The sequence below is a fragment of the Aspergillus sydowii genome (assembly GCF_001890705.1).
Source record: "Aspergillus sydowii CBS 593.65 unplaced genomic scaffold ASPSYscaffold_11, whole genome shotgun sequence".
Lineage (NCBI taxonomy): Eukaryota > Fungi > Ascomycota > Eurotiomycetes > Eurotiales > Aspergillaceae > Aspergillus > Aspergillus sydowii.
Window position 1 is genome coordinate 925813 of NW_024467869.1, and position 26643 is coordinate 952455.

The 26643-nt window shown below is 50.1% G+C and overlaps 8 protein-coding genes across 8 annotated transcripts; 2 read left to right on the plus strand and 6 right to left on the minus strand.

Annotated features, from left to right (window-relative positions):
- Window positions 1-106: 106 nt before the first annotated feature.
- Window positions 107-2329, minus strand: ASPSYDRAFT_34639 (phosphatidylinositol-3-phosphate-binding protein BEM1; the record flags this gene model as incomplete). Its single annotated transcript, XM_040845267.1, has 4 exons — window positions 107-1051; window positions 1111-1881; window positions 2064-2168; window positions 2324-2329. 4 exons carry the CDS (start codon window positions 2327-2329, stop codon window positions 107-109), a joined length of 1827 nt encoding a protein of 608 aa, XP_040699539.1.
- Window positions 2330-4755: 2426 nt separating this feature from the next.
- ASPSYDRAFT_157921 (SAC3/GANP domain protein) lies at window positions 4756-6437 on the minus strand (the record flags this gene model as incomplete). Its single annotated transcript, XM_040842683.1, has 3 exons — window positions 4756-4972; window positions 5028-6297; window positions 6365-6437. 3 exons carry the CDS (start codon window positions 6435-6437, stop codon window positions 4756-4758), a joined length of 1560 nt encoding a protein of 519 aa, XP_040699540.1.
- A 576-nt stretch (window positions 6438-7013) lies between these two features.
- On the minus strand, window positions 7014-11362 carry chsB (chitin synthase class II). Its single transcript, XM_040847743.1, has 6 exons — window positions 11087-11362; window positions 10725-11026; window positions 8750-10473; window positions 8514-8698; window positions 8294-8460; window positions 7014-8241 (listed from the first exon to the last, which is right to left on the minus strand). Exons 2-6 carry the CDS (start codon window positions 10964-10966, stop codon window positions 7329-7331), a joined length of 3231 nt encoding a protein of 1076 aa, XP_040699541.1. The 5' UTR covers window positions 10967-11026; window positions 11087-11362; the 3' UTR covers window positions 7014-7328.
- A 576-nt stretch (window positions 11363-11938) lies between these two features.
- ASPSYDRAFT_427823 (DUF1774 domain-containing protein) lies at window positions 11939-13458 on the minus strand. The gene is made up of 4 exons (XM_040846525.1): window positions 13106-13458; window positions 12795-13017; window positions 12296-12735; window positions 11939-12231 (listed from the first exon to the last, which is right to left on the minus strand). Exons 1-4 carry the CDS (start codon window positions 13107-13109, stop codon window positions 12005-12007), a joined length of 894 nt encoding a protein of 297 aa, XP_040699542.1. The 5' UTR covers window positions 13110-13458; the 3' UTR covers window positions 11939-12004.
- Window positions 13459-13807: 349 nt separating this feature from the next.
- ASPSYDRAFT_60630 (uncharacterized protein) lies at window positions 13808-17410 on the minus strand (the record flags this gene model as incomplete). The annotated part of the gene is made up of 4 exons (XM_040849881.1): window positions 13808-14882; window positions 16221-16372; window positions 16427-17173; window positions 17225-17410. 4 exons carry the CDS (start codon window positions 17408-17410, stop codon window positions 13808-13810), a joined length of 2160 nt encoding a protein of 719 aa, XP_040699543.1.
- Window positions 17411-18627: 1217 nt separating this feature from the next.
- On the plus strand, window positions 18628-19885 carry ASPSYDRAFT_426149 (AN1-type zinc finger protein). Its single transcript, XM_040846490.1, has 2 exons — window positions 18628-19159; window positions 19223-19885. The coding sequence occupies exons 1-2, from the start codon at window positions 18881-18883 to the stop codon at window positions 19814-19816; spliced, it is 873 nt and encodes a 290-aa protein (XP_040699544.1). The 5' UTR covers window positions 18628-18880; the 3' UTR covers window positions 19817-19885.
- A 69-nt stretch (window positions 19886-19954) lies between these two features.
- On the minus strand, window positions 19955-22795 carry ASPSYDRAFT_60632 (uncharacterized protein; the record flags this gene model as incomplete). Its single annotated transcript, XM_040849882.1, has 7 exons — window positions 19955-21000; window positions 21672-21753; window positions 21804-21861; window positions 21914-22234; window positions 22287-22370; window positions 22422-22672; window positions 22727-22795. 7 exons carry the CDS (start codon window positions 22793-22795, stop codon window positions 19955-19957), a joined length of 1911 nt encoding a protein of 636 aa, XP_040699545.1.
- Window positions 22796-23766: 971 nt separating this feature from the next.
- On the plus strand, window positions 23767-25773 carry ASPSYDRAFT_92866 (putative MFS transporter; the record flags this gene model as incomplete). Its single annotated transcript, XM_040852740.1, has 10 exons — window positions 23767-23832; window positions 23887-23944; window positions 24014-24079; window positions 24133-24208; window positions 24256-24337; window positions 24400-24502; window positions 24556-24959; window positions 25051-25220; window positions 25283-25367; window positions 25450-25773. The coding sequence occupies 10 exons, from the start codon at window positions 23767-23769 to the stop codon at window positions 25771-25773; spliced, it is 1434 nt and encodes a 477-aa protein (XP_040699546.1).
- Window positions 25774-26643: the final 870 nt, after the last annotated feature.

Below are 26643 nucleotides of genomic sequence, written 5' to 3' on the forward strand. Positions count from 1 at the left end.
TATGAGTAGACACAAAAGAAATGACAGCGAGAGATAAGGCAACAAGGGCTGCAAGGGAGGGTAGACACAAGGATAAACAGAAAAGGATCTCTATCGTAAACAGGTTCTATGCAAGTCCGACATGAAGGGTGAGTTTGGAATTTCGTTGAATAGCGGTATCGAGGTCGCTGTCACTGATAAGGTCGACGTAGGTGCCAGAAGGCTCGTCCTTGTATTGTACCGCGATCTCCTCAGTGATCTTCAAGCGATCCTTGAGTTTTTCTTTGAGCTGCTGGACGTTGATATCACCCGGAACTCGAATAGCAATAAGGTCATCTTGGAAGAAGACCTTGACTTTCAGCGCTCCGCTGCCGGACGTTGTGGACACTTGTGTGAGCGAGCTCTGCTGTCGGATCATTGGAGGTGGGTTTCCGTTGAGGTTGGAGTTAGACGGCTGAGAACGCTGGTGTGAGTGCGATGCGGAGTGCGAGTGTGAGCTGCGTTCGGAAGGCCCGCCCGTCTGTGTTTGCGACGACTGTCTAGACGCACTGGGGGAGATCTCATGACCAGACTGCTGCGAGCCACCTGAGAACCTTGCGTCTTCGCCAAAAGCACTAGGGTCGATCTCGAAGTCGCCCTGGCGAGGAGCGAACAGCTGACGAACAAGAGGGCATCGGGTAATGTGAGCAGGCATAGACAGAAGCTTCTTGATGTATTCATCCAGGTTATGACGACGGCCATCAGAGATCGCATCGGTGACGTGCGCGACAGGGCCGGGCATAAATGGCAAAGTTCGAGGTTTGCCGCGATTGCCCGCTTCCTCCTCAAACTGAGTCAATAGAGAGATTTGGAAATCATAAAAATCGTGATAGTATCGGGACAGTTCCCAGCAGCGACCATCTTCCATTTTGACTTCGATAATGTACCAATATTTATCGTTGTCGAAACAATAACGAGGAATTGACGCGGCAACGGGAGCGACGAGAGGTTGGATGAGACTCTGGGATGGCTGGTGTTGATGGGCGGGCTGTTGAGCGAGAGATGCCTTGCTGGCGTTTCGGTTGTGGAAGCCCTACACAATATCTGTTAGAAACCCTGCGATGAGTGCGATAAAGAGCAATGGGGACTCACTTGGCCGTTCTGGCTCATGTGGCTCATATGGTCTGCACTCTGTCGCACTGACATTCTCTCCATGCCAGATTGGACGGCTTGCATCGACCCAGCCGCTTCGATCTTGCCTAGAGTGATGCTGCTGTTCTTGTACTCCGCAGTCATTTTCTTCCACTCCTCAACCTTAGGAACACCAGCGCGCCGGACGGCTTCAAGCGGGTCAGTGACTGCCTGCCCACTCTGCATATCGCGAAGCTCGACGAAAGATACGGGAATAAGGCCCGGGCCACCGAGGCGACCGATGGGCTTTGCGACGAACCATTCGGGGTTTGACTGGGCGATGACGATTATTGCCTCACCCGACCTGGCGTCTAGCTCATCTGGGCGTTCTGCCTGGAAGTCGTACTGGACGATGCCATAGACCATGGCCCCTCCGCCAGCTTTGCCCATCATTGATATCCTGGGAAATGCGGGGTGCGATTGATAAGATTTTGAGCTGCCTGAGCCGAATTCAGAGCCTGAAGAAGTAGCCCGGTCAGCGAAGCCCGAGTCGTGAGGTTCTTTCTTCTTTCCAAGGTCGACGGATCCGCCGCTGTCTCGTTGGGTTTTGCCGACGACTTCAAAGAAGGATACTGGGACCAACCCCCTGGCGGTAGGGATAAGGGGATTGCACGCCTCGTACCAATCTGGGTCGTCCTCCCTGCTAATAACGTGGAAAAAATCTCCCTTGCTGAAGGGCAATTCCTGAGTATTCCCTGGTTCGGGCTGGTAATCGTAGAGCGCCTTGATGACCTGTACGCGTTCGAGCGAAGATTGATTAATATAAACCGAGGAAAGGAGGGGGTCGGTAAACAATGGGATGGGCCAAAAGAAGGTGGGAATAAAGAGGGACGAGAAGTAAATGCAGAGACATATAGAAAGCAACAGAAGGGATGGAGAACGGAAAGGAAAGGGAAAGGTTAAAGCGCACGCACCTTCTTTGGAGGCAGAATGGCGACGGCGGATTTGGGCGTAATGGACAGATGGTGGTGGTGGTGGGGTTTGGGATCCTTCTCCCCTTTCAGCGAGCGTCGGAGAGCCTAAAATTCGTGGTGTTAATCGCCTAATCAAAGCAAAGGAAGGATCAAGGCGGTGATTCTCTGCAATTTGTCGAATACTGTCGAGAACCCAGGTTCGACAATAATAACGACAACAAAATCATACCAATCGCAATATAGACCTGGATTAAACGTACCTTCATTATCTTCGGAGTTAGATTAGATGCACGCAGCAGTGGATTCGGGACTGAAGCGATTGAGACGATAGAATCGGGAAATCGGGACTCGACAGGTCACCAACACCATTCAATTATACCCCCGATGTAAGCCACCCACAGATGATAAAGGAGAGACGAGCGCCAGAGGCGTCGCAAGACGCAACAAAGAGAATGTGATCGTCAAAGAGACAGAATAAACGTGAAAGAAGCGAGTGTGAGTGTTGAAAGAGCGTCTAACTGAGTTGAGCGTGAGGAGGATGAAGGAGGATCGGGAGAGAGTGAGCGTCGATAACTAATAATATTAAGATCCCTGTCTGTTGCCTTTTCAGAAACTCAGGCAAATCGCCGTCCGATAATTTTTGTGTTCCAGAATTGTTCGCTCTCGGGCGTTGAGTTACCACGGACGGAGATCAAACAGAACACTGGTCCAGAGGGCTCCCCCGCCTCTCTCGATTGAGCTCAAGAGTGGATGAACCAAAGAACTGGGCGGATCCTCCTTCCACAGAAAGATATCGAATGCTGGGCAAAACTCCAGGGAGGTCGGTGGCTGAGGATCCAGAGAGGCACCAAAAGGGGTCGTGGACTCGTGGGGTTGGGAGTTGAGATTGAAGTATTTGCTAGTCTGGCGCTTCAAAAAGGTGGCGGAGGTCCCAGTCGGCTGGGACAGGCTGATCTCGACGGACAAGTCAGCCAACAGGCAAGGAAGATGCGTCGAAAATGCAGGAGAAGCGCGTCCAGCTTACTGCGACCGGCTCTTTCTCTTAAGGCGACTTGGGCCGCGGGGACGAAGCAGCTCGAGTATGGCGTTAGTTTGTATGGAGTCGGGCTGATGACGGTGGGTTTACACAGCCAATGAAGATACCACAACGTTCACAGAAGAGCAGTGGACAGAGACCTGTGTTCTAAATTAGATGGCATTCCACAGTATATACTACAGCCTCCAGAGTACTATACAACCGCGGTGCCGCTAAATTTAAAGCAGAGTATTACATGCTTCCCCGCTGCATCTTAGGCTTATCCACACCTGCTTCACGGCAGTGGGCACTGGGACCTTGAAGACTCTAAAACACATGTATCCAGGAAGCTTGACCTCATCCCTGCCGCCTCTGTCTCTTCAGCCTTCTTGTGACTCAATTCTGACCAAGACGCCTTCACTGGTTTCGTAACAGGCCAAGGACGAATTGCCTGCCACCAGATCCTAAGTTTGTACCTTGCCGCACCTTCAAAAAAAAAAAAAAAAAAAAAAAAAGAAGACGACGAGATCAGGTGACCTTGCCAAGGCAGTGGCAGTGACAGTGACAGCGACAGGCGGGATCCTCAACCAGCTTCATTCAGCCCAACCACACTCTCTAGGTTCCATACCTCCTTTCCACCACCCTCCAGTTAGCTGATGAAAGCCCTTTATCCCCCTTTCCGCTCCATTCTCAACCAAACAAAGCACCCGCCAACAAAGGGCCAGTCTACTTTGGCTGGCGGCAATCTTCCCGTTCCGTCCTGCCTCCTCCTGCGCCTGCGTTGGCGTCTGACGTTTCCCTCCTCCATCCATGGTTTTCCCCCATCCCTCTCACATCTGGTTCTTCGGTTCCATTCCTTCGTCCTTCTTCTGTCCCCCCGCTTCCGCCTCTTCGATTGAGCCGAAAATTTGGGCGATTCAACGGTCGTGAACTTTATTCCTAGCAGCTCATTCCCCGGTTTGGTAGGTGGCTACCTAACGGCTCCAAGTTAGGTTCCAGGTTGGCTGGGTGGTGCTACAGATCCGGCGAACGACGTAGTGTGTACTTGGGAGGAACCGTTAGAGTATAGATACCCCATACTTACGAAGTGTAAATGGACGTGCCCTTTATCCGACACCGGCGTTTCAAAGACTCGTCTGGACCCGCTATGTTCGAGAACGTGGCGGCGGGTCTGTCTTGTCCACTTTTGATCCATACAATATCTCGAGATACGTAACGGCTACTACGTACCTTCTTTACTAGTACAATATGGACACGGTTAATACGACGCGTTCTTGCCATACACGTCGAATTGACGTGTTGGGGTTTTGAAGGGTCCAGTAGTGACGACTCGAAGGTTAAAATATTCCTTTTGTATTTCATTGGCTGTGTACAATCGGCCAAACTATGTCCATCCATCCACTCCCAAACTCCCAGACGTACTGCAGATAAGGATGTAGAATGTACCGATGCTTTTGTAACTGACGGGGTATACTGTCTCTGGGCCCAAGCAAAAAGCGGGCTCCCGAGAATGAATTTAAACAAACAGAGCGAGAAAAAAAAAAAAGCGAAGAAATGAAAAATGAGGTGGAAAGTAACTCAAAAGCGAGGAAGGTGGGGAGGAGGATCGATGCGTGCGGGAGGTATTATCAAGGTGAATAATGGGCGTAGCTAATGGAGAAAATCGAGAAATGACACTTATATCTGACCCTTGATATCAATCACGCGATGGGCGTTGGCTTTTGCCATCTCAAAATATTGGGCTGTTCTGACTCCTGTAAGCAGTCTGACGGCCCCGTCCTTTTCCAATAGCACATCCTCCGCGCTATGGTCCAGGATGAAGCGCGCACTCTGCTCATCGGACTCGAAGCCTAGCTCTTCGGTGATGAAGCGAATTTTTACGTCTGGCTTGTATCTAGAGTCACAGTTAGCAAGGACCCTAAACAAATAACAAGGGAACGACCACTCACGCTTTACAAATGGCGGAAAGAGCGGATAGTCGCTCGCGATCAACAAACATATCCATCAGGTAAGCTCCCATATTCGGGGTGTCAAGGTAAAGTTGGAAAAACCGGTGGTAATTTCCAAGGGCCAGCGCAGACCGCACATCCAATGCATGCTTGACAGCACCACTCTGCTTGTCTGCTGAGGTTAGATCGGCTAGGGCATCGTTCATGGCCGTCCAATTGCGCGTGTGAATGAAGTAGAGAATGCGATATGCCTTGAATTCGGTCGGGTGACCTCCCAGTTGCTGTGTGTACAGAGCTCGTAGCTGTGTCTGACACTGATTATACTCACCAAGGTCTCCCTTCTCTAAAGCAATACGAGCGTGGATCTCATAGACACTGACGGTAAACTCGTTCCTGATATGCTGCACGGTCAAGTCCTGGCGTAACGATTTGAACTGGTCACAGATATAGGTATAGTTGTTGTCCTTTTTCCACTTCTTTTTCAGAAGATCCAAAGTCTTCACAAGGACAGAGAGGGGTCGGACTGTATCCGGATTCGGCGCCGAAGTCAAACGGAAATAACGCTTCTCCAGGTCCTGGCATCTTCCAACCACGGGGCCAGATGCAGCGGGCGTTGGAGAAGCGCCTCGTGACGATGGCGATGATCCATATCCTCCTCTGGGGTCCTCAAAACGTCTTTTCCGCATTTCCAGATTAGCTTTGGACTTACTACTTGAATTTTTGGAATCTAGTCGTTGTCGTTTGTCTGTTGGGGAATAAGTGATCCGGTCTTCAAAAGCATTTGATCTGTTAGTTTGCCTCCACGGCGGGTAGGCGTTTGAATCCGCTTGGTACTCAGCCGACTTTCTTTTCTTAGACACATCGTCGGCACCAGGTGCATCGCGCTTGTATGTTGGAGCAGTGGCGTAGGGCGATCCCCATATTGAGGCATCGGGATTAGCCAATATCCTGGTTCTATCATTCTGCACCATGATCTGGGGCAACGGTAGGGTTTCCCAATCAATCTTGCCGAGCATGTCGGTCTCTGCTGCGTTCGTTATGACCGACTTCAACTTGGTCTCCATCTCCTCCCTAGTGACCCCCGGAATTTGCTGATCAGGAGCGAAACTCCGTTGTACATACATGCGGACAGGATCCGGCCAGTCTACTCGTTTGCGGTCGGCTGCATCTGCTGCGGTCGTTGCTGGCTGAGGTGAAACAGGGGTTGTGGAACTCGACGCTGGTTTGGTGAGGCTACGGCGTGCTTGGACCGGTATATATGCCGGAGTAGCTTTTGAAGACGGTTAGCAAAGCAGAGGCGTTAAAAGAAGAAAAGAAGGAAAGAAAGAAAGACTCACCATGATTTGGAAAAACAGCAGTGGTAACGGTTGCTGACGCGCTGGCACGCCAGGGCGGTATACCGGAGCTCATTTCGGCTTTGAACTAAGCAAAATACCAGAAATGAGAGTAAAGTAAAAGAAAAAGATGGGAAACGGTGGTGAGAAGAAGAAAAAAAGAGGGGCGTTGGTGAGACCAAGTTGGCCTGAAAGCGTGGACTGGACAGGATGAACTACAGATTTCTGGCCGAGATAGTCCAATAAAATTTACACTCCAAGACGTATTGAAAAGTCTAAGAAGAAAGAATGGAAAGAGGTAGAAAGGATGAAACAGACAGTGATGGTGAAGCTGAAAGCGCCAGGCGGGGAGTGTGAAGTAATCGGAAGGGTTCAAGTTAGTGAACTGAGATCTCGCTTCCGGGCCTTCACTTTTGGTGGCGGAGTTATTTTCGTGCTGCACAGTTGGTTGCCCTCGTTTGCCGTACTTATGGATCACATGACCATGCTCACATGAGCCTGTCTTCACCAATCACATCGATACTATATACTACCTACCTTATTCTGGAAAGCGCATGGCTAAAAAATGATGAGAAAAGAGAGGGGAAATAAAAAGGGCGAGCAAAAAACATACAACAGCTGGGATTCGCATGTGGTCACCCACCATACTACTAACCAGCCGGCGTGTGGCTTAAGTACGGCTGAGCGGACGGGAAGCCCTGTTCTCCACACCCTGTGGTCGTATGTAGCTTAATGTAACTAATGAAAGGTTGATGTTTGCCTGTAACTTGTCACATTCGGCTCGTATATGTACATAAAAACATCCATTTATTATCATCGCGTTCCCGTGCATCAATAATCAGTCACATCATGACAAGATTCCAATCTGACATAGAATAGCAAAAGTCATCGAGGAATCAGGGTCAACGTAGGTCACATCACAAGGAAATAAACACATAAAGGAAAACGGCAGGGGGCTTGGGAAGAATCACTTCTTCCAAAACATGGCTTTGTGCATTGCCCTCGAAAATGCCCATTTGGTTTCGTTGATCTTGTCAGTCATGTTCAAGCCTTTACCCCCGTAGGACACATTCGATTTCGTCCCACCACCGACAGAGCTTGCCGCCGCACTGGCGTTGGCACTGGCGATATTTCCGGCCTCGAACTTGGCCTTGCCCTCAACGATCTTCTGGACTAGATATAAGACCGCGTAGGTTGTTGATCCGATGGCACGAATAATCGCTAGGGCTGCGACGGCCCACAAGACAATGGCGAGGTACACGTTGGTACCACCCGAGCCGACGCCATAAACTTCGGACACAGCCATAGCGAGAACCACGTTGGCCACCATCCAGACGGAAACCATGTACGTACGCACTGCGCGGTAGTAGTCCTCCTGCTGCTGACTTTCGGAAATTCCGGGGTCGGGGACCTCCAGGCGGTCTCGAAGATTGCGGAGCGCAGCATCGTAGCCGCTGTCAATGTCAAGCTGCTCCGAAGGCATCTCAACCTCCACGATGGAGCCATTAATGATACGGGCCGTACCCAAATCGGTGTTGAGCGAGTTGTCTCCCTTGGTTCCCCAAGTCACGTCGTGCGTGTTACAGAACGCATAGCATTGCAATGTGCAGATGTAGCTGGGCAACAGAGCGAAATACTGCGCCGAAGAAGTGAACATATGCCACGGGTCAAGGTACATGAATGAGGTGAAAAAGTAAAGCCCGACGGTGGAGAGCAGAGAAATAACAATGTTCACAAAAAGTGTGTCGCTGACGGTAAGTGGCACATCATGTCCCGTTTTGGCCATGAGTTCAAGCACAACCAAGTAAAGTGTACAGAAAGCTGTGTAAATCATGACTATACTGTACACAATCATACTGGAAAGGTATAACTTTTTCGCGCTGCAAGCTTGTTAGAATGTTCCGAGGCTGAGGTATAAGAACGGAAACTCACCCCTGAGGTCGATTGCCCATAGAGAAAATAAACTGGAGACACATAACCAAAATACAGGCATATCTAAGTACGACAAAGATATATTTGCCCATATTGTGGCCGAAAGGATCCATCTTCTTGTCCGTAAGCGAGCCTGCAATGAAGAAAAATGCAAGGTAAAAGTTTGCCTATGATCGTCAGTTCAGACTCCCCGTTTCAGAAAGAAAGAAGGGCCTCGTACAAGACCAAAGTAGGTGAAAATTAGTTGAAGTAGCTGGTATACCGACTCAATCTGAAGCAGGACCTTGCGTGCAATAGAATGATCGGTTTTCCACAACTGCTTAACGTTAACAATGGAGTAGACGGCCGCGAAGAAGGCACCATTCAGCCATCGACGACGTTGAGAGATGAATTCGGGAATGGAATCTAACCTATCGTTAGCATGTCTCCATAGACAGCCATCAGTGAGGTACATACCAGGAACGTCAGTCTCTCCAACAGCGCTCTTCACGAATCTCAGGACCCATCTCTCTTCCCTCTTAGCCACCAACTCCCAGCAGAGGATACGGTCTTCTGCCAGGTACATATTGGCTGTGAAAACATCTGCATCTTTACCGTGTAGTGTTTCTCCCTTGAAATACTGATTCAGAGGACCGTTGCCCTCAGCGTCATTTTGCAAGGCGAAGAATCGGTATGCACTGAGCGCACCCGGCAGCACGGTAATATAACCAAACACGGACTCCAAAGGCTTGTCAAGAATGTTGGACATCTTGTATTCAAAATTTTGGCTTGCAACGAGGGGATTCAGGAGACCAAGCATATTTTTACCCTTGCTTGCCTTGATCTCACCAGCTGCACCAGCGACGTTGGAGTCTTGATCGAAGGCTTTCCACAAGTGGTACAGAGCCGTGGGTTCTGGTCTTGTACCAACATCGAGTAGGATGCAGATGTTAGGTTGCAGGGCTCGGCCGAAAGCATTGAAGAACCAACGGTGCGAGTTTAGCTTTTTCTGATTATGTTCCTTCAAGCAAAAGACCACCTGGACAGGTACGATTCCTTTCTCGGCTCCCTTGAATTTGAGGTCGGAATCGAGGGATACTTGAGTCGTGTATTCGTAGACGTGGGCATTGACCTGTTTCTGGTTGACAATGTTCTTCGCAATGCCTTCTTGATAGACACCCAGAGCCGCTAGAGCATTCAGCGTCCGCGGATGCACTTTTTTTCGTCCGTCTGCAATAATACAGACCACAATCTTCTTCCACCCGTCTTTACCCCAAGTACGGGACTTGGAACGAGAACAGAAGTGGCTGATATTCCGCATGATACCATGCATGGTCCGAGTAAAATGGATTTCGTCCTCGTTGTACATCGTAACACAAATGAATAATTCGGTCTCGCGCATGGTCCTTCCAATTTGCTGGCGCAACTTATAGCCCCTTTGCGTAAAATCGTCCGGGTCACAGGTTACAGCAGTATACCGCATGTGTGTAAATTCTCGGTCATCTCGGCGCGGCAAAAAGCTGTGCAAGATTGTAGGAATCTTACACTCCAAGATCAGCTCACCATTGATCAGCTGGACCTCTTTCTTCGACATCTGTGCGTCACGGACACCTCGGCGCCCCTGTTTCTCTGGAGCTGGTCCGTAGTGCAGGTTGGGGTCAACCATGGAATTGGTTTCATCGTCATCGTATTCTTCTAAATCAATCTTTTCGAGATCCCTATCATCTGTAATGATAGTTGAGCCGCTGGTGAATGATTGAACACTACCACGGCCTCCATGGCGAGAATTTATTGTCCGTCCTCCACCGCCAAATGGGTCGTCGTCTTCACCATCACCAATATCGATTTTCGTATCTCGCGCGCCAGCTCCTGGCTTCGAGAATAATGGAGCCGGTGGCAGAGGTCGCCTAGGACTCCCACCATATCTTGAACTAGGGGTTCCAGGCCGGGGACTTCCATTCAGGTCTGCGCGTTCGTATTGTGATCCAGCCACGGATGGGGGTCTCACCCAGTCTGGTCCACGGGTAGGGGACCAGGGTCGTGTGGGTGAGGCGGGACGAGAGCTAAAATGCATCTCGTCTGCAACCGATGCGCTGGGTGGGGGGATAGTGGGCGCATTTCGTAGGCTTGAAGCAGGGCGTGTGATTGTTTCTTCGCGATCAAATTCGTAGGAGTACCGATCCGCATATCTGCTTTCCGTCCTGCGGAAGTGGACGCGGTTAGTTTTTGGTATTCGCGGACAAGACATTTTCGCATCAATATGTCTCTGAAAGAAATGTCGAGAACGAGGAGCAGCACAATTCAATAGATAACCCCACAGGGGGAGATATGTGTGTTGACAGCCAGGAAATGGGGTGGCAACCGGAACATAGAGCCAAAATACCGGATTGAATCATCGGCATGCTACGCTGGTCTGGGTGACGGTCTGACAGGGGCGCTTGAGAAAACTTACTGATTATCATCACTAAACGGGTCCCCATATCGATAGGCTGAAGCAGCCCCCAGATCCGTGCTCAGATCGGATTCAATTTGAGAATAACCAGTCGATTCGACCTGAGAACTGGTTGGCAGCAGGCGCATAGTCGGACCACTGTTACGCATTGGAGATTCGTCGTTATCCGACAGATAGGATCCTCCATAGCTATAAGCCGGAGGATCCTCGTCCTGACCGTAAGGTATACGAGGCTGGCTCATAATGACTGCTTCGTGGACGGGCTAATTTGTCATGCTCTTTGATATTGAAACAGACGTCTACTGCCGTTTCATCAGATCAGAATTCCACATTCTTCGGGACATGGAAAGAATGCGACTTACAGTGGGGAGAGCAGGACAACTCCCAGTAGCGGTTGAGTAAATAGAGAGCTATCCGGGGTAACTGTCAAGAACCAAGGTTTAGAAGTACTGGAAAGTGCAAATACCAGTCGTCAGACCAAGTAAATTTGACCTTCGACTGGGCGAGGTACGGCCTATAAACAAAGGCGACAACCAAGAGACCAGGTACCAGATCAACGGACGAAGGGGAAAATTTTGAAGAACGCAAGGCACAGGTGAGCTTTGCTCCGGTCTTTGATGTTTTCTTTCCTTGCTGACGGCGCTTCGAGCGATCGCACGCTCATCGCCATGGAGCTGCGTGGAGGCGCGGTCGCCAGGGCAACTGGAGTTTGAGGGAGCTGGGCGGGGCAACGCTTGGACTCTTCCGGTGCCTTGCATGTTCTTCATTTTGCCCCCAGCTGTCTGGCCAGTGGTCGCTCGTGGTGTGTCTCGCAGCTCCTTTTTGCCAATCTCGATTTGCGCTCCTGATTGTGTATCGTGCGGTGTTCATGAGGAAGGGAGAGGGAGCTTCTTGAGGGGAACTGGAGTTGAACTTCCGCCCGGGCCTGATCTCGTGCTCCACACCACTACCCGATCAAACAGAGGGGCGTTCCATTTGAGAGCGAAGATTATTGCATTATTCAAAAGCCTACAAACCTACAATATTATTACTTCCGTGCGGACCGTGGGCGCCGTGGATCCGCGAGCCTTAAAAAGCCAGACCCATGGACCAAGGGCGATCCTCCACAACGAACCACTGCAGACAACAACAGTAAATGGTATCCGATAGAGAACTGGAGCAGAACATCGTCGCCAATCCGTATCCTAAATCTGCCATCCTAGAAGATTTTGCTTCTCTCCAATAGCCTCACCATATTCATATCCGTCTCCTCGAGCGCCAATCGTACAAGAAGCCGCAGCTCAAGAAGTCGCAGTGGGTTCACGCGATTCCGGTAGCAATGGCGCCCTCTCGGGATCACCCTGACTCGCGTCTGGTTCCCCAGCACTCCTAAAGAATACATCCCGGTTGGTAGACTTAACAAAGGTCAAGTAGATTGAGTCGAGCAGGAAAGCCGCGAAAATAACCCACGCAAAGATCCATTGTCTGGGAAAGCTGGTCTTCCTGTCGGTTTGGGCGATGGCCACACCTGTAATTCAAAGGCAAATCAGCATCCACCTACTAATGTGCAGAAGTTTATATAGGATACTTACCAAAGAACAGTAAGCTTAGACTGTATCCGAGAAGTTCGTCTACCGGCACGAAGATATGAGCGGCGCCAATAACGAAGATGATCCAGATGAAAACGTTAGCGGCGATCTCAGCAGCTGGTGTATGACTCCAGACTGCCGCGGCTCCATTCCAGAAGAGTGCGATCAAAGTCCAGGCATATGGTCCTGCAATGACAGCTAGATGCGACAGCGGCGGCAGGGAGCGAATCCGCCAGAATGCGAGGTGTTGGTTGATGAAGTGGGCGATCAGAATGACCTCAGCTGGCCAGAAATGGTTTCTGGTCCAGAGAAGGATCCACGCGAAGACGAAGAGGTTGTTCAGAATGAAATGCGACGCCGCGTTGGCTGCTACAGTGACAACCGCTACATCCTTGGAAAAGAGTTGGATCAGGTATCCAATCTGGGAGAGGAGGAGAAGGATCCTGCAAGGGTGTTACCGATATGCTCTAGTGAAGAGGGTGTCTATAGAACATAATCGTACCAGTAAATTGCTAGCACGACAATGTTAACACTGAACGCAGTAGACCGCCGCTCAAACTGAGACCAGAGGGTCCAGCTATTTGATACGTCGGCAGGCTTATGGATGGAATAGAAAATCCCAAAAACAATAACTAGAGCCCACGAGAGAGGTGCGAGAACCCGGTACGAATTCAGCGAAGCCGGGCTGTGTGACTCGCGCCTGGCGAAAGGGTTGTAAGCATTATCTGAGGGGTAAGCAGTCGTTAGTAGGTCTATACTCAGCCACGGCCTATATCAAGCCTGCGGGGTCAGGAGGGTGCAACACACACGAACTCATGGTGGTACTTGAACAGCCTCACGGTCAAGACAAAAAAAGACACCCAAGAAAAAGGAAGCAAGAAGGGTTCATATGATGCAGGGTGCATGAACACTCTTATAACGTGAGATGGCGACAATTTAGCAATAGTTGTGCCTGCTCCCACCATCCCCGCAGCTCAGTTGTCTCCTGACAACATCTCTTCACCCTCACTGGCTCAAATGATCCGCCATGCGTTTCTAGTTTAGCCACTGCCTGAAATTCAGTCTTGCTTGTCAAAGCGACCAACAACTGATATCCTTCAGCCAAACATAGCCTGTTCTGCTCATTCTGCGCTGTCGATCCGTGCACTGCCTTTTCCTGTGCCTACCCTCCATCAGTCGTAGACTACAACAGCCGTCTGACGGCCGTGGCCCGTTTTAGTTACTAAGGAATAGTGGGCAAATGAGTATATTGCGGGGCAATGAGTGTAGCTAACAAGAAGCCACTGGAAGAATATGCAGCCAACTCAAGTGGATGCTAGTAAACACCTGACTCCGGAGCCCATAGTACCGAAACGCTTCGTCGCCAGTCTGCACGGCGAGATCATCTTTACTGAGGAAGGAGACAGAAGAAACTTAGCGCAAACTAAAAGGACAAAGGCGCTCCATAGAAAAGACAAAAGGTCATGAAAGTAGGGATGTATGAATCCGGTTCAGACTGCTGTCCCGTTGCGCCCTTCACCGCATCTGTTCCACAGCTTTCACGAGGCTGCCATGGATGGATTTGGGCGCAATAATCATCCCCTCGCATCCCTCTAGGGTTCTTCCCAAGCTGCAATCAACAGGGTTCCCTTCCAAGTCGCTTACTTGGCAGCCGAGCTCCGTGACTATTAACATACCTCCCACGTGATCCCATACCTTTGAGCGATACGAAGCTTTCCGCGGAATCTTGATGAGCACGTTACAGCCACCGACAGCGATGGCGATATATCGCAGTTGCGCAGACCATAGATCCGTCCTCGGCGGCCACGGGGCTCCAAACCTCTCCGCAAGGGCGCCATGCAGCTCATAGTTCGAGGATGTCGCCGCCTTGCAATCCACGAACTGAACGTCCTGAAACTCTGTGATTTGCGGTTTCGGTTCAAGTTTCGTAGCTGGAAGAAGCGACCCGGTCCCCAAATGCCTCAGCCACGCACCCTGCCCATCAACGGCGAAAACCATGACTCCATGTCCTGCCCGGTCCGCGAGGTCCTCATGGACAGACCCAGACTCCAAATTGAGATTCGGACACCCCGTAACACCAAGCTTCTGCTTCCCATCCTCCACAAGGCCCAAGCAAACAGCGTACTGCTGACCCCGCATAAAGGTCGCCGTCCCGTCAACGGGATCCAGAACCCATGTCCGGCCTCGCGGCTTGCAGTTGCCCAGCGCACCGAGATCAATCAGGCGAAGCATCTCATCTTTTGAGCTAGGCGCAGTGAGTAGCCTTTCACTCTCCTCGTCCTCAAGACTAGTAGACGAAACTAGATCCCAGGTCCGTTCAAGCAAATCCGGTTGCGCACGGAGGGTCTTTGAGTCCTCTTCGCCGACAATTTCATCATCCGGGAAAGCACTATGGATCGCGGCAATAATTAAACTTTGCGCCCCAAAATCAGCGATTGTGACCGGAGTGTCGTCGCTTTTGTCGAGGGATCCCTTGTCCACGGCCGCAATAAGCTTCTTTGTCAAGAGCGCGGCTCTCTGGACCGCCAAACAGGCAATTTGCAGCTCTTTTGAGTAGGGGCCGGTGCCACCCATTTTGATTATGCGGTGACTGGGATAGATGAAGAGGTTTTCATTCGCGACTGCCCGCTGGCAGGATACGCAGCGCCAAGCCCGTCGCTGGCAGTGGATCCCAGGCGTCGCCCTCTCTTCTTTCATTGGCTGGAACCTGTCTTCTCTGGACTGTCGCCTTTTGATTGATGCCCTAAGGTAGTCAAATAAGGTAGGTACCTGATCAACACTACCTTTACATAAGGTAGATACCTAGATATTAGATAGTGATAGGGCAATCAAGTCTTTATATATTGGAGACAATGGCCTTTAAACCCACTTACTATATTGTGCTTTCTGACATAGGACAAGCTGTACAATATATATCGCTGAAAGCATTTTGACCAGCGATCCATGATAGTTTTTTTATCAAACGAGAAAAAGCTCGACTTCTTCTCTTCAATACCCGTCCCTACCGCTGCAACTCAGTTTCCCTTGAGCAAATATTGATTCCTCTTACAGCATGCCTCATTCACATTATAAGGATTCTGCCTTTTGAGAGAATTGTACCTTTCCCCCTGGGCAGGCCCTCCAGTCTTAAGGTTTCGATCAACGAACTTGTTCGCGCAAAGCTCGTCACTTGTTTGAGTCCCCAATTTGCCAACTCCTCCTTTCATTACAGGTATGCAGAAGCACTAAGCCACTCGCGGCAATTTGGAATGAATGGAGCTGTTTCCAGGCAGTGTTTTCGCAAGGTGAACAAATCTACAACAACGCTACTATTAGTAGTATCGTCCGAGGTTCCGAGTCCATAAATCAATGTATGGGACCTCCCTTTCGCTGAGGAATGTCTATACTGAGTCTGGCCCTTCGCGATGACTTTGTGGACCGATTCCATTGCATTGATCCAGAGCCGCGCAATGTGGAGAGCGATATATAAAAAGGATGGCCTTCTACTTGTTTACTCCATAAATGGCAACTCCATATCAATTTTAATAAGCCCGAATTCTATATAAGCTTTGCACATATAGGAGTTCGAAATTGCTCGCACTAATTCGATCCTAAGTGTTGGCATATACCTATTGAACGCCATCTTCTTGTCATCCGACGCTTGCGGCATATCCCACAAATGACAGTCATTGCGAATAATAGGGTGGAACTATTATTACTTCACGGTGGGTTGAGAATACTATAAACGTGAAGCTGCCCTAAGAACATTTTATTGCGTTATTCCCATTTCTTAGCTAATACAGTCAAACCTCATTAATAATACTGTGCGCATTAAGTCATAAAGAGAGATCTGAGGTGAAACGGAGCTCAGAGGTCGGCAAGAGCAAGCTCATAGGCAAATCCAATAGTGAGTTTTGCATGCTCCAGCATGTGGTCAAAGCTCAGATACTTGATCTTATCGTCAGTGGTGTGGATGTGCTTGTTGCTGTTCTCCATCTTGGATTCTGTTGCCATCGCTGATGGGTATCCGTGTTTGCTTGCTGAGGTGTGATCAGAGCAGGCATAGCCGCATCGGGTATCAGCAAAGCCAACACGGCAGTACTAGCAGAGGTCAATTAGCGAAAAACTAGGGTGAATTGATTGGTCTGCACTTACGGTGTTAATGGTAGCCTTGAGGAAGGTCGTAAGCGAGGGATCAACATAGTCAGTCATCACTCCAATGGCTTCATCCAAGCCAGCATCAATTGAGCCCTTAGTATACCCGGTCATATCTTGCTGGAGCATGGCTTTTACATCCACTTTGTTTTGTTGGTGTTTGGAGAATACAGCTTGCGAACCAAGCATTCCACCCTCTTCTGCTGAGTACCAGTGGAATTCGATTGTGTTTGCCGCTTTCCCTTCTGAAATGACCTCTGATTTCAACAGGCCGCGCAAAGCCTCAAGGATAGTAACTGTCCCACTTCCATCGTCATCAGCGCCTGGGGCAGCTAGAAGAGACGGAAGGAACAGGTTGATGCTGTCCTGGTGTGCACCCAGGACAACAGTTTTGTTCGATACACCAGGGATGCGGGCAATTATACTGAACTGACCCCAAGGGTGTTCGAACTTCTCGACAGACGCACCCCACCCATCAGCTCCTGCATCATGGACCACATTCTGCACCTGCTTGTACAGCCATGTCGCGGACTCAATACCATACGACGATTTGTAGTATCTCGTGTGGAAAGAGGTAAATTTTTCAAGATCCTTCTGCATATTCTCCTTCGATAAGCCATCAATGAGCCCGTTAACCTTGTCTATATGCTCCATCTCCTTCGGATAATTGATATAGGCACCAGCATCTAGCGTTGGGTACAATCCATAGTTTCGGTCTTCTGAAATATCAATGAAGTTCACACCGTCCTAGAAGCGGTTAGCAGCAGCAAAGACCCAGGAAGGCCCGAGAACGCATACGAGTTTCAAAGCCCACTTTTCTTCCTCCGTTACCCATCTTGTTTGATAGGGAGCGAGTTCAATTAGGTATTTTTCTTGCTCGTGGTGAATATGAGGGTTCTCTATCACATCCTGTTGCGGGATGGCATAGGCCCAGGCACCAGTGGAAGCGGTAGCGCCCAGAGCGAGCGCGGTCGAGATCTTCATGGCGAAGACTTGGGACGACCGCTCGTTAATAATGAGAAGAATGAGTTATAAGAATATAGAGCGGAGACACGGGAGTCAATCAAGCAGCTCGGAGAGATTTGGAAGGGCGTTCAAATGACAGCTACTGACTGAGGGGTGTGCTATGCTGCAGTCAAGTGTCGCAGGCAGAGGAAGGAGAGTCTTCGTTACCAATCAGACAACTCCTCGAGACAAGCAATCAGGCCAAGATATGTTCAAAAAAAAACATGATAGCCCCGTCCAATGCCGACGGTGGAGGACTATTATATAAGGGAGAGACGATCTGAAGGAAGGGCAGACTCATTTGCGTCAGAGTCAGAGATGGGTTGGGGGCCTGGCCGGGGGATTTTGATAAGTAAGCCGCCGCGGTACCCAATTGAGTTAGATCCCCGCCTGGGCACCTGCTCTGCCACACGCGACCCCTGATAGTCGACTCTGATACGACACAGCCTCGCCTCCACTTTCAGGGCGCTACCTTATGACTCCATGACTCTGCCGTCGACGGAGCTCAAGAGACGAAAACAAAGGAGAAATGCCAGGAACCAAGAGTTTATTTTTGGCATTTCAAATAGCCGCCCTTGGGGCCCTGAGTCCTGACCCTTGACTTTGAAGTCTTGACGTTGAGAACAGCGAGGCTGCGACTTCCCCGCACACCTGCGCAGATCTCTCCAAATCGACCCAGAGACCCCGACGATGGATGACTGGATACTGAGTGGACAGACTTGGGGAGTGTCAATCGACGAGCCCCACCGAATCGCACCCCGAGCTCAACCGCTAGTCCGCTACCAAAGTATTAATCGTCATATTGACAACCATTCTGAAATCACATCCAGGAGGGCCATTGTCTCGGTTGCCGACATGATATTTTCCATTTAATAATGGACGACGAGGAGCTTATATATAGTTGAGAGTGTCCCGAGAGATTATCGTATAACAGCTTGGTTCCCTGTATGAGTTGGATAAAAAGCTCTTGAGCACGTTGTAAATTACTCAACCGTGGACCTGTACTCCAAGCTGGATGTGTACATCGTTTTGAGAGTCCTATAATACGAGGCTCGGTCTTGAGGATACGTATAGTTCAGAAGTAGATTGTCGGCAATAATGCAACATACCCGTTCTTGACAAGGGTAGAATTATGCTCCTACAATGAAGGTCTATGCGCTTACCAACTCGTACTATAAGGACGGTGGACATGTTAATGACGCTTGCGACATATTCTTCAATCTCCAGGACTGCGGAGGCCATGGATTTCCTAGTTGGGAAATTTTGGAAAGCTGACTCAGCCTCCGCATTTGCCAGCGGCTTCCAGCAGCATCTGTCTCTCGTTTCTAATCAATCTCACCATCTTGCTAGCCTGCAGTTAAATACAGAGGAGGCAGGTGTTTTACCTCCTTCTCTTCTTTCCTTTTTTCTTCTTTTCTGCCCTCTATCACCGGTCCTTCTTTCACAACCATGTCTCCGATTTCCATAACCAAAGGCAATAGCGGCTCCCAGTCCGAGTCGTTCACTCAAATGGCCGACAAAGACCTCGAGTCCATAGGCCGCCACTGCCAATATGAATACTGCAACCAACTCGACTTCCTACCCTTCCGCTGCGAATCCTGCCGTGGGACTTACTGTCTTGACCACCGCACCGAAACCGCCCACCGCTGCCCGCAAGAAGGTGAGTGGGCGCGCCGCCGAAACGGAGCCCAACAATCCGCCAACAGCACGCCAACACAGAAACCCACCATCTACAACTCCGATCAGTGTGCGCACGTATCATGCAAAACCTTGATCAATACATTCAAGGACCCTGGTGTTCGCTGCCCGGACTGCTCGAGAGAATACTGTCTAAAACACCGCCTCAAGGAGGAACATGACTGCGCCAAGATTCCCCCGCGACTAGGCAGCGGTGCAGCCGGGGCCCCGAATGAGACGATCCGGTCGATGTTCGCGCGTGTCCGCTCATGGGGAAAGGATAAGAGCCAGGCTGCTGCCACTGCCGCCGCCGCCGTCAAACCGAAGCCGAAGCCCAATAGTCCTGCTGCGCGGGCTGTCCAAGTCAACGCCCTCAAGAAAGCCGCCAAGGGCGATTCAAGTGTTCCTGCTGACAAGCGGGTGTACCTACATGTTGTGGGAACATCAGAGACGCAGGGAGTGGACCCACCTAATGGGGACTTTTGGTTTGACTCGCGGTGGAAGGTAGGGAGGGTGTTGGATGATGCGGCGAAGCGGTTGGGGGTTGAGAATGTGAATAATCGGGCTGGGGAGGAGGCACGGTTACGGTTGTTCCATGTTGATAGTGGGGAGTTTTTAGAGTTTTCAGATGCCCTCGGAGCTGGGAAAGTGAAGTCGGGCGATACTATCGTTTTATTAAGGGGTGCCGGAGTAATGTTGGGGAAATGATCTTCCTTTTTCTTATTTGCTCCGTTTATGGACCATTTTAGTCCTTGATATCCTTGGCATTGCATAGCATGATACACTCTATGTTGGCGTTGGGAATCTTTCTTTTATCTATATACATATGCATTTAGCCTCTACCATCTAAACACTCATCTTCATCTTAATCGCCTTGTGAGGTTGGTATCCAATAACCTCAAATTCTGCCTCCTTCCATCCATCAACGACACCACTACCGCGATCCTCCCTCTTAATCTTCAACTCGGGGAACTCAGTCGGCTCCCTCGTCAACTGCTCCTGCAGAGCTTCCACATGATCCAAATAGACATGCGCATCGCCCATTGTGTGGACCAACTTGCCTGGGTTCAAATCCGTAGCATGCGCAATAATGTGCGTTAACAGAGCATAAGAAGCAATATTAAACGGCACACCAAGGCCCATATCACAACTCCGTTGGTACAACAAACAGCTCAACTCACCCTTGCCTTTGCCTTTCCCTTCCTCGATGCCTTCAGGATAGGAGACATAAAATTGAGCAAACATATGGCAAGGTGGGAGGGCCATCTTCTTCAAATCCGCGGGGTTCCATGCCGACATGATGATCCGTCGATCGAACGGCGTCTCCTTAATCTTCCTCACAACGTCGGCTAGCTGATCGACACCCTGTCCAGTGTAATCGGCCTGAGCATCCACATACTCGGCGCCGAAATGGCGCCACTGGAACCCGTAGACGGGGCCTAGATCGCCAACTTCCCGGTGCGAAAGACCGACATTATCCAAGAACTCGCGTGAGCCATTCCCGTCCCAGATCTTGATACCGGCCTCGGACAAGGGGATGCTTGATGTCGAGCCTGAAATGAACCAGAGGAGTTCGGCGAGGACGGCGCGTAGGAAAACGCGTTTTGTGGTGAGGAGGGGCAGGACAGGGATTTTCGATCCTACATTTTCAGGATCAGGCTTTGAGAGCGAGAAGCGCATGGGAACTGGAGCGAATATGGAGCGTGTTCCTGTGCCTGTGCGGTCGGGGCGGTGTTCGCCCTCGGCGAGAATTTGGCGGATTAAATTCAAGTACTGGTGCTCTTCGTGGGAGGGGTTTTGGGGTATTTGAGAAGGTGTAGCGGCGGTGCCATTGTCCCGCTGGATGTCGTTTGAGAGTGTCATTTTCCAGGCTATGGTCGAATGTTTGGAAGCTGAGGATGTAATTTGAAGAAGTCAGGAAGCTCGATATCATCATCGAAGTTTGGAAACGAAACGCGACCCAGGCGCGTCACGTAATCACGTGCCAATTACCCTTATTTGGGACACATTTACTTTCTTCCATTTCTTCGGTTTATGCTGTATACTATGGTCAAGATCTTTTAGCCATGTGAAGGATATATTTCATGTAATTAATTTAATGTTAATCTTCTAGCAAATCAACCCCCACCCCCTGCAAGGCGCCCACTACCCAAGAGGGGACCTTGGACTTTTCTCCGTACAATTTCAAGAAGAAACCTTTAAGGAAAGCCGGGAATTGATCATCCAAAATGGCTTGCCGAACCCTCCCCATCAAATTAAGGGTGTAATGCACATTGTGTATGGTAAGGCTTTCTATATTAGCAACAACACCGAATTCGGTAGAGATCACTTACAGATGAGCTCCGGCCGTCTCTTTAGACGCCAGGTGGTGGATATATGCCCTCGTAATGCCGAGCCCCCCTTCATCTCTGGGTTTGCATGTCATGCAGCCGCACCCTTCTTCGACAGGCCTGAAGTCATGCGCCAATGATGCGTGACGAAGATTGAGATTCCCTGTGGAGACCACAGCGTTCCCGAAGCGCTATTTACACTCAGTATTGCACCATATATGGAGAAGAGGTACTCACGGCAGTCCTGGTTGGCCACACGCAATCGAACATATCTGCGCCGAGGGCAGCACCTATAACCAAATCCTCCTGGTACCCCTGGATGCTCGTCAGTATTTTGCCTCGGACAACGTTATGCAATGACTTACCACGCCCATCACATATCGTGGCTTGTGATCCGGAAGAAGACCGGTGCAAGTATTGACACTTTTATTTTTATTTAGTCAATACTGGCCCCAGAAATTTTAAGGCAACGTACACTTTGCAAAACTCCTCCTTCGCCTCTCCGCCTGAAAGTCCCCCAATGGCGATTCCGGGCGTATCTCGAGCAACCATCTCCGCACAACACTGTTTTCGCAGTTCCAAATCCAGGCCACCTTGGATAATGCAAAATAGGTTTTGCGTCTCTGGGTTTTTGTGAGCTTCAATGCACCGATCCAGCCAGCGGACCGAGCGCTCCATTGCCTCATGAATTCGTGCATGATCTGGTGAGGTCGTCGCAATCACATCGTCGAGCTGCATGATAATGTCGGAGCCAATGGAGTTTTGGAGGGAAATCGAGTGTTCCGGGGTGAGTAACCTGGCATCGGTTAGTGCGCGCGCGCATTGGAGCCGTGGGAACTGTAACGGACATAGGAGTACCATCATGGGGACTCAAAAACCGGACTCCTTCCTCCGTCACATTTGCAAGTTTTAGTAGAGAGACCATTTGGAACCTAATAAGATCAGCGACTGCAGAGTAGAGCTCGCTCGCCCTTACAACTTACCCCCCACTATCCGTCAGAATATTCCGATCCCATCCCTGCAATTTATGTGCTCCTCCCACCTCATCTAGTACCGCCTGTCCAGGCTTCAGCCCCAAGTGATACGTATTATTTAGGCACAGCATACATCCAGTCTGTTTTAGTTGGTCGTATGTAAGGCCTTTGAGGGAGGCCTGCGTCGCAACCGGCATGAAAATCGGCAGAGGAACGGAGCCATGAGGAAGGTGGAGGGTACTAGCGCGGGCTTTTGTAGTCTATGTATACACATTATCAGTGAAAGAAGCGGCAGTTGAATGGCTCTTGCTTACAGAGCACTTGCGATGCAGGTCAAAGGTCAATGCTGAAGGCATTGCCTTCCGCGGCGGGGTTGTTGACATGGGCCGGGTGAGCGACAGCGAAGTTGCTTTCGGTGCGTGGTAGAATGGATGTAATACTATACGGTTCGCCTGAATATGTAGCATCAAAGAAAGTGTATAACTCCCCGGAATGTAACTAGAAGCGTCCAGTGTCCACGGTCTCGGAGATAATTTCGAGAGCTGTTTGCACCGTTTGCAATGTCTTATCTCTGTATATTACCGAGCCGTATAATACTGGTTGTTACCAGACCATATCTAGTCCGATGCTTCTGTCTCTTCAGCAATCTTCTTCATATAGATTGCCGTCGCTCTTCAAGCTGACACCTGCTCACATCGAATGTCTCAATGATTATAATGTTGCTTTGATGCGAAGTTGCAAACAGACGCCGTAATGGCCGACTCTTTGAATCCGGGGTATGCAAGGTGAGTTCCTTTTACTGTCAACGACTGCCGCAGGGTCTAACGCCAGACGTTGTAGCTATTCGTGGAATCATGATTTGGCCACAGTATTGAAGCAGTTCCAGGGCTTCGGGTCTTATAGTTTATTGTTGACTTCGTCTTTTATCTGGCGCAGCTGTTGGAATTGGGGGATTCCCAGGCACCTTTCGGCCCCGAACCAATGCAGTGAGTCGGTAACCACCTACTAAATATGCTATGGCGTTCGAAAATGTGAATGCAGTTTAAATCACGATATTACTACACCGAGACCATGGTATGAACAAACCGGATGATGGGTGGACCGACGCCGATCGAGAACAATCGTCACCCTATAAGCAACTGCGGCGGGCGCCGAAGCAAACTTGAGATTGATCGGAGGTTGACCGACATTCGCGACTCGCGGGTTCACCAGGCTTACCCCAAGATCTAGCCCAACTCGGACCATGTGGGGTTTGGAGTCCCTGGCGGGCAGCATGTGCACTTAAGCCTAGCAGGGGCCAGAAAAAAAATTGTTGATTGCCTTTGCACTACTTCTCCTACATATCCCCGCCACCATGAGTGAGAAAGAGGTCACTTCGGACGGCGCAATAAATGCGACTGACGCAGAATTGGCGCTCAATGTGAGTAGCTCAAGCTCTATGGTTCCGAAAGAAAGGCTAATACCATTGTCCCAGCGCAATGACAGTGACCCCGAACATCAGGCTCGAGAGAAGGCGCTGATATGGAAGCAAGGTATTTCGCATGCCCATTTGTTCGCCTGCGCAGCAAGAAACGTACACAGCACTTACATGCGCCTATAAGACTTGCATATCGTTCCTCTTTCCGCCTTTATCTACCTCCTTTGTTATCTGGATCGATCGAATATCGGTACGTGCGACTAGGTTCATCCCGACCACAAGTCGGCTACTTACCAATTATAGGAAATGCCAAAATTATGAATGCGGAGACTGGCAACGATCTCCTTACTGAGACAAACATGACCTCTTACGAGTATACGTGAGTGTTCTCCTTGCTCGTTCCTCGTTCATTACTGACCCCAGTAGGATCGCACTGATGGTCTTCTTGATCGCCTACGCCCTCTTCGAAGTACCCTCCAACTATTTCCTCAAGAAGCTGAGACCGAGCGTGCGTATCCCATTCAACCGTGCCGCAGTTGTATAACCTAGCCGCTAACACTGATTGCACAGAGGTGGATCGCGTTCCTGATGCTATCGTGGGGGGCTGTCACAATGGGGTTGGGCGGGGCACACAACTACGCGCAAGTGACGGGCCTACGTTTTCTTCTTGGAGGTATACAACACCTGCAATCACCTCGGGCGCAGCCCCATGCTAATCCTCACCAGTCCTCGAAGCTGGCCTCTTCCCGGGCTTCGTCTATTTCCTAACCTTTTGGTACCGCACGTCGGAACGCTCGTTGCGCGTAGCTTTAATCCTCGCCTCAGCAACACTAGCAGGCGCATTCGGCGGCGCCATCGCCTATGGTGTCGGCCATATGAATATGGCCCACGGTTTATCAGCGTGGCGCTGGCTTTTCATAATCGAAGGCGCACCATCCTGCGTTTCCGCCATTTTCGTTTGGTTTATCCTTCCTGATTATCCCGAAACTGCATCTTGGTTATCTGAGGATGAAAAGGCGCTTGCCGCGAAACGTCTCGAAGTGGAAGGCTCCAAGGGTGGCGCGCATGCGATGACATGGCAAGATGCTAAAGATGTCCTCCTTGACTGGCGTTTATACGCACACTACCTTGTGAGTCCTCTGCAATCTGTTCACGCAACCCAACCAAGAAAAGAGGTGGGGAAGAAAGGGAAAGACTCATATCTAACCCTACTTGAAACAGGTCTACTTTGGTATCTCAGCGCCATTCTCCAGTCTTTCACTTTTCACCCCTTCAATTACCAGCGGACTCGGGTATACCAGTCTGAAAGCACAGCTCATGACAGTGCCTCCATGGGCAGTGGCGTACGTCGTAACAACAGTTGTCGCCTGGTCCGCAGACTATTTTAATAGGTATTCAATCTCTAACCCCCAGCTAAATCAGCGGGCGCGGCAACACTAACACCCATCTCTAGCCGTGGCCTCCATTCTGCGGCTCTCTCCTTCGTCGGTGCAATGGGCTTCCTCGCCTCTGCGGTTCTCCCAGCAGACGCGTATCTCGTACGTTCTCCCCGACCGTCAATTCAACCCTTCAACCCTATTAGTCTCACTAACAATACTTTCTTTGCCCCCTCCCGTACAGCATCGTTACGGCTGCCTAATCGTCGCAACAAGTGGTTCTTTTGCCTGCATCCCGCCATTGCTCGGGTGGCTCTCATCCAACATCCGCTCCACAGCAGGAACGGGCCTCGCAATCGCGCTGAACGTCTCCTTCGGTGCCCCCGGCCAGATTGTTGGAGTGTGGATCTACAAGTCGAACGAGGCAAAGCGTGGGTATCCGACGGGCCATTGGACGAATGCAGCCCTGTTGCTGCTCGTTACTGTAGGGTGTTTGGCGCTGAGGGGGTACTATGGGTGGAAGAATCGGCGGTTACGGTTATCCGGGCGGGAGAGGTTTGCTTATTGAGTTCAACCGCTTCGCTCACTCCAGTCCTGCTCTCGCTGCCTTGCTTTATTTGGTGGGCTGAGATTTGTTGGGCTGAGATTTGTTGGGGTTTGTTGAGAGGGTAAATACGTTTTCTATTCACTGACAACTTCTTCATACGATAATACGTAACGATGGGAATGGGATACGAGGAGACAGATTAATCAGCCCGGAGGCTTCCATGCCAATATACTAATAGGGTTAGAATAATTTAATAGTAATAACGGTCCTGAACCTGAACCATGGAACGAGCGTAGCACGTGAACCTTAGCTGGGGAAATAAGGTTAAGTTCCGACGTTCCAAAATCTGTCACGGCTCACGGCTGACTGATATCTACCTCCACTGTACATTGAAAGCTGAGAAGTCTCACCAGAGAATCCAATATATACCTTGCAGCAATGGCGCGAGGCATAAATAATATCCCAGATTTAAAATGCCTACACCGTGTGATGTATTCAATCTGAGTGTCCGCTCCGCCGAGCAGCAACCCACCAATCACACATTGGATCAGCTGAATCGTTCTTTTTTGACCCAACATAAACGTGAACCAATTCAACCGCAGGTATGCGGATATGTTCCAATTCTTGATTGGGTGTTCTTGAATTCTTCTGGGTCAAAGAAACCCATCAAATGCCTATAAAGCGGAAGGAAAAAAGGATTTGGTTTGCGCTTGCTGCGTTTTGGCTATAGTGATTTAATTGAAGGCTCATTCTAAGTAAATACCAGCCCCATATCCAAGCTCAAGGCACCACTTGAGAAATGGAGGCCAGATTTTTGGAAAAGAAAACTTAAGTACATGCATCATAAAATGTCGTCAACATATTGTGTTGTAGGTTGTAGCGCTCGTCTGT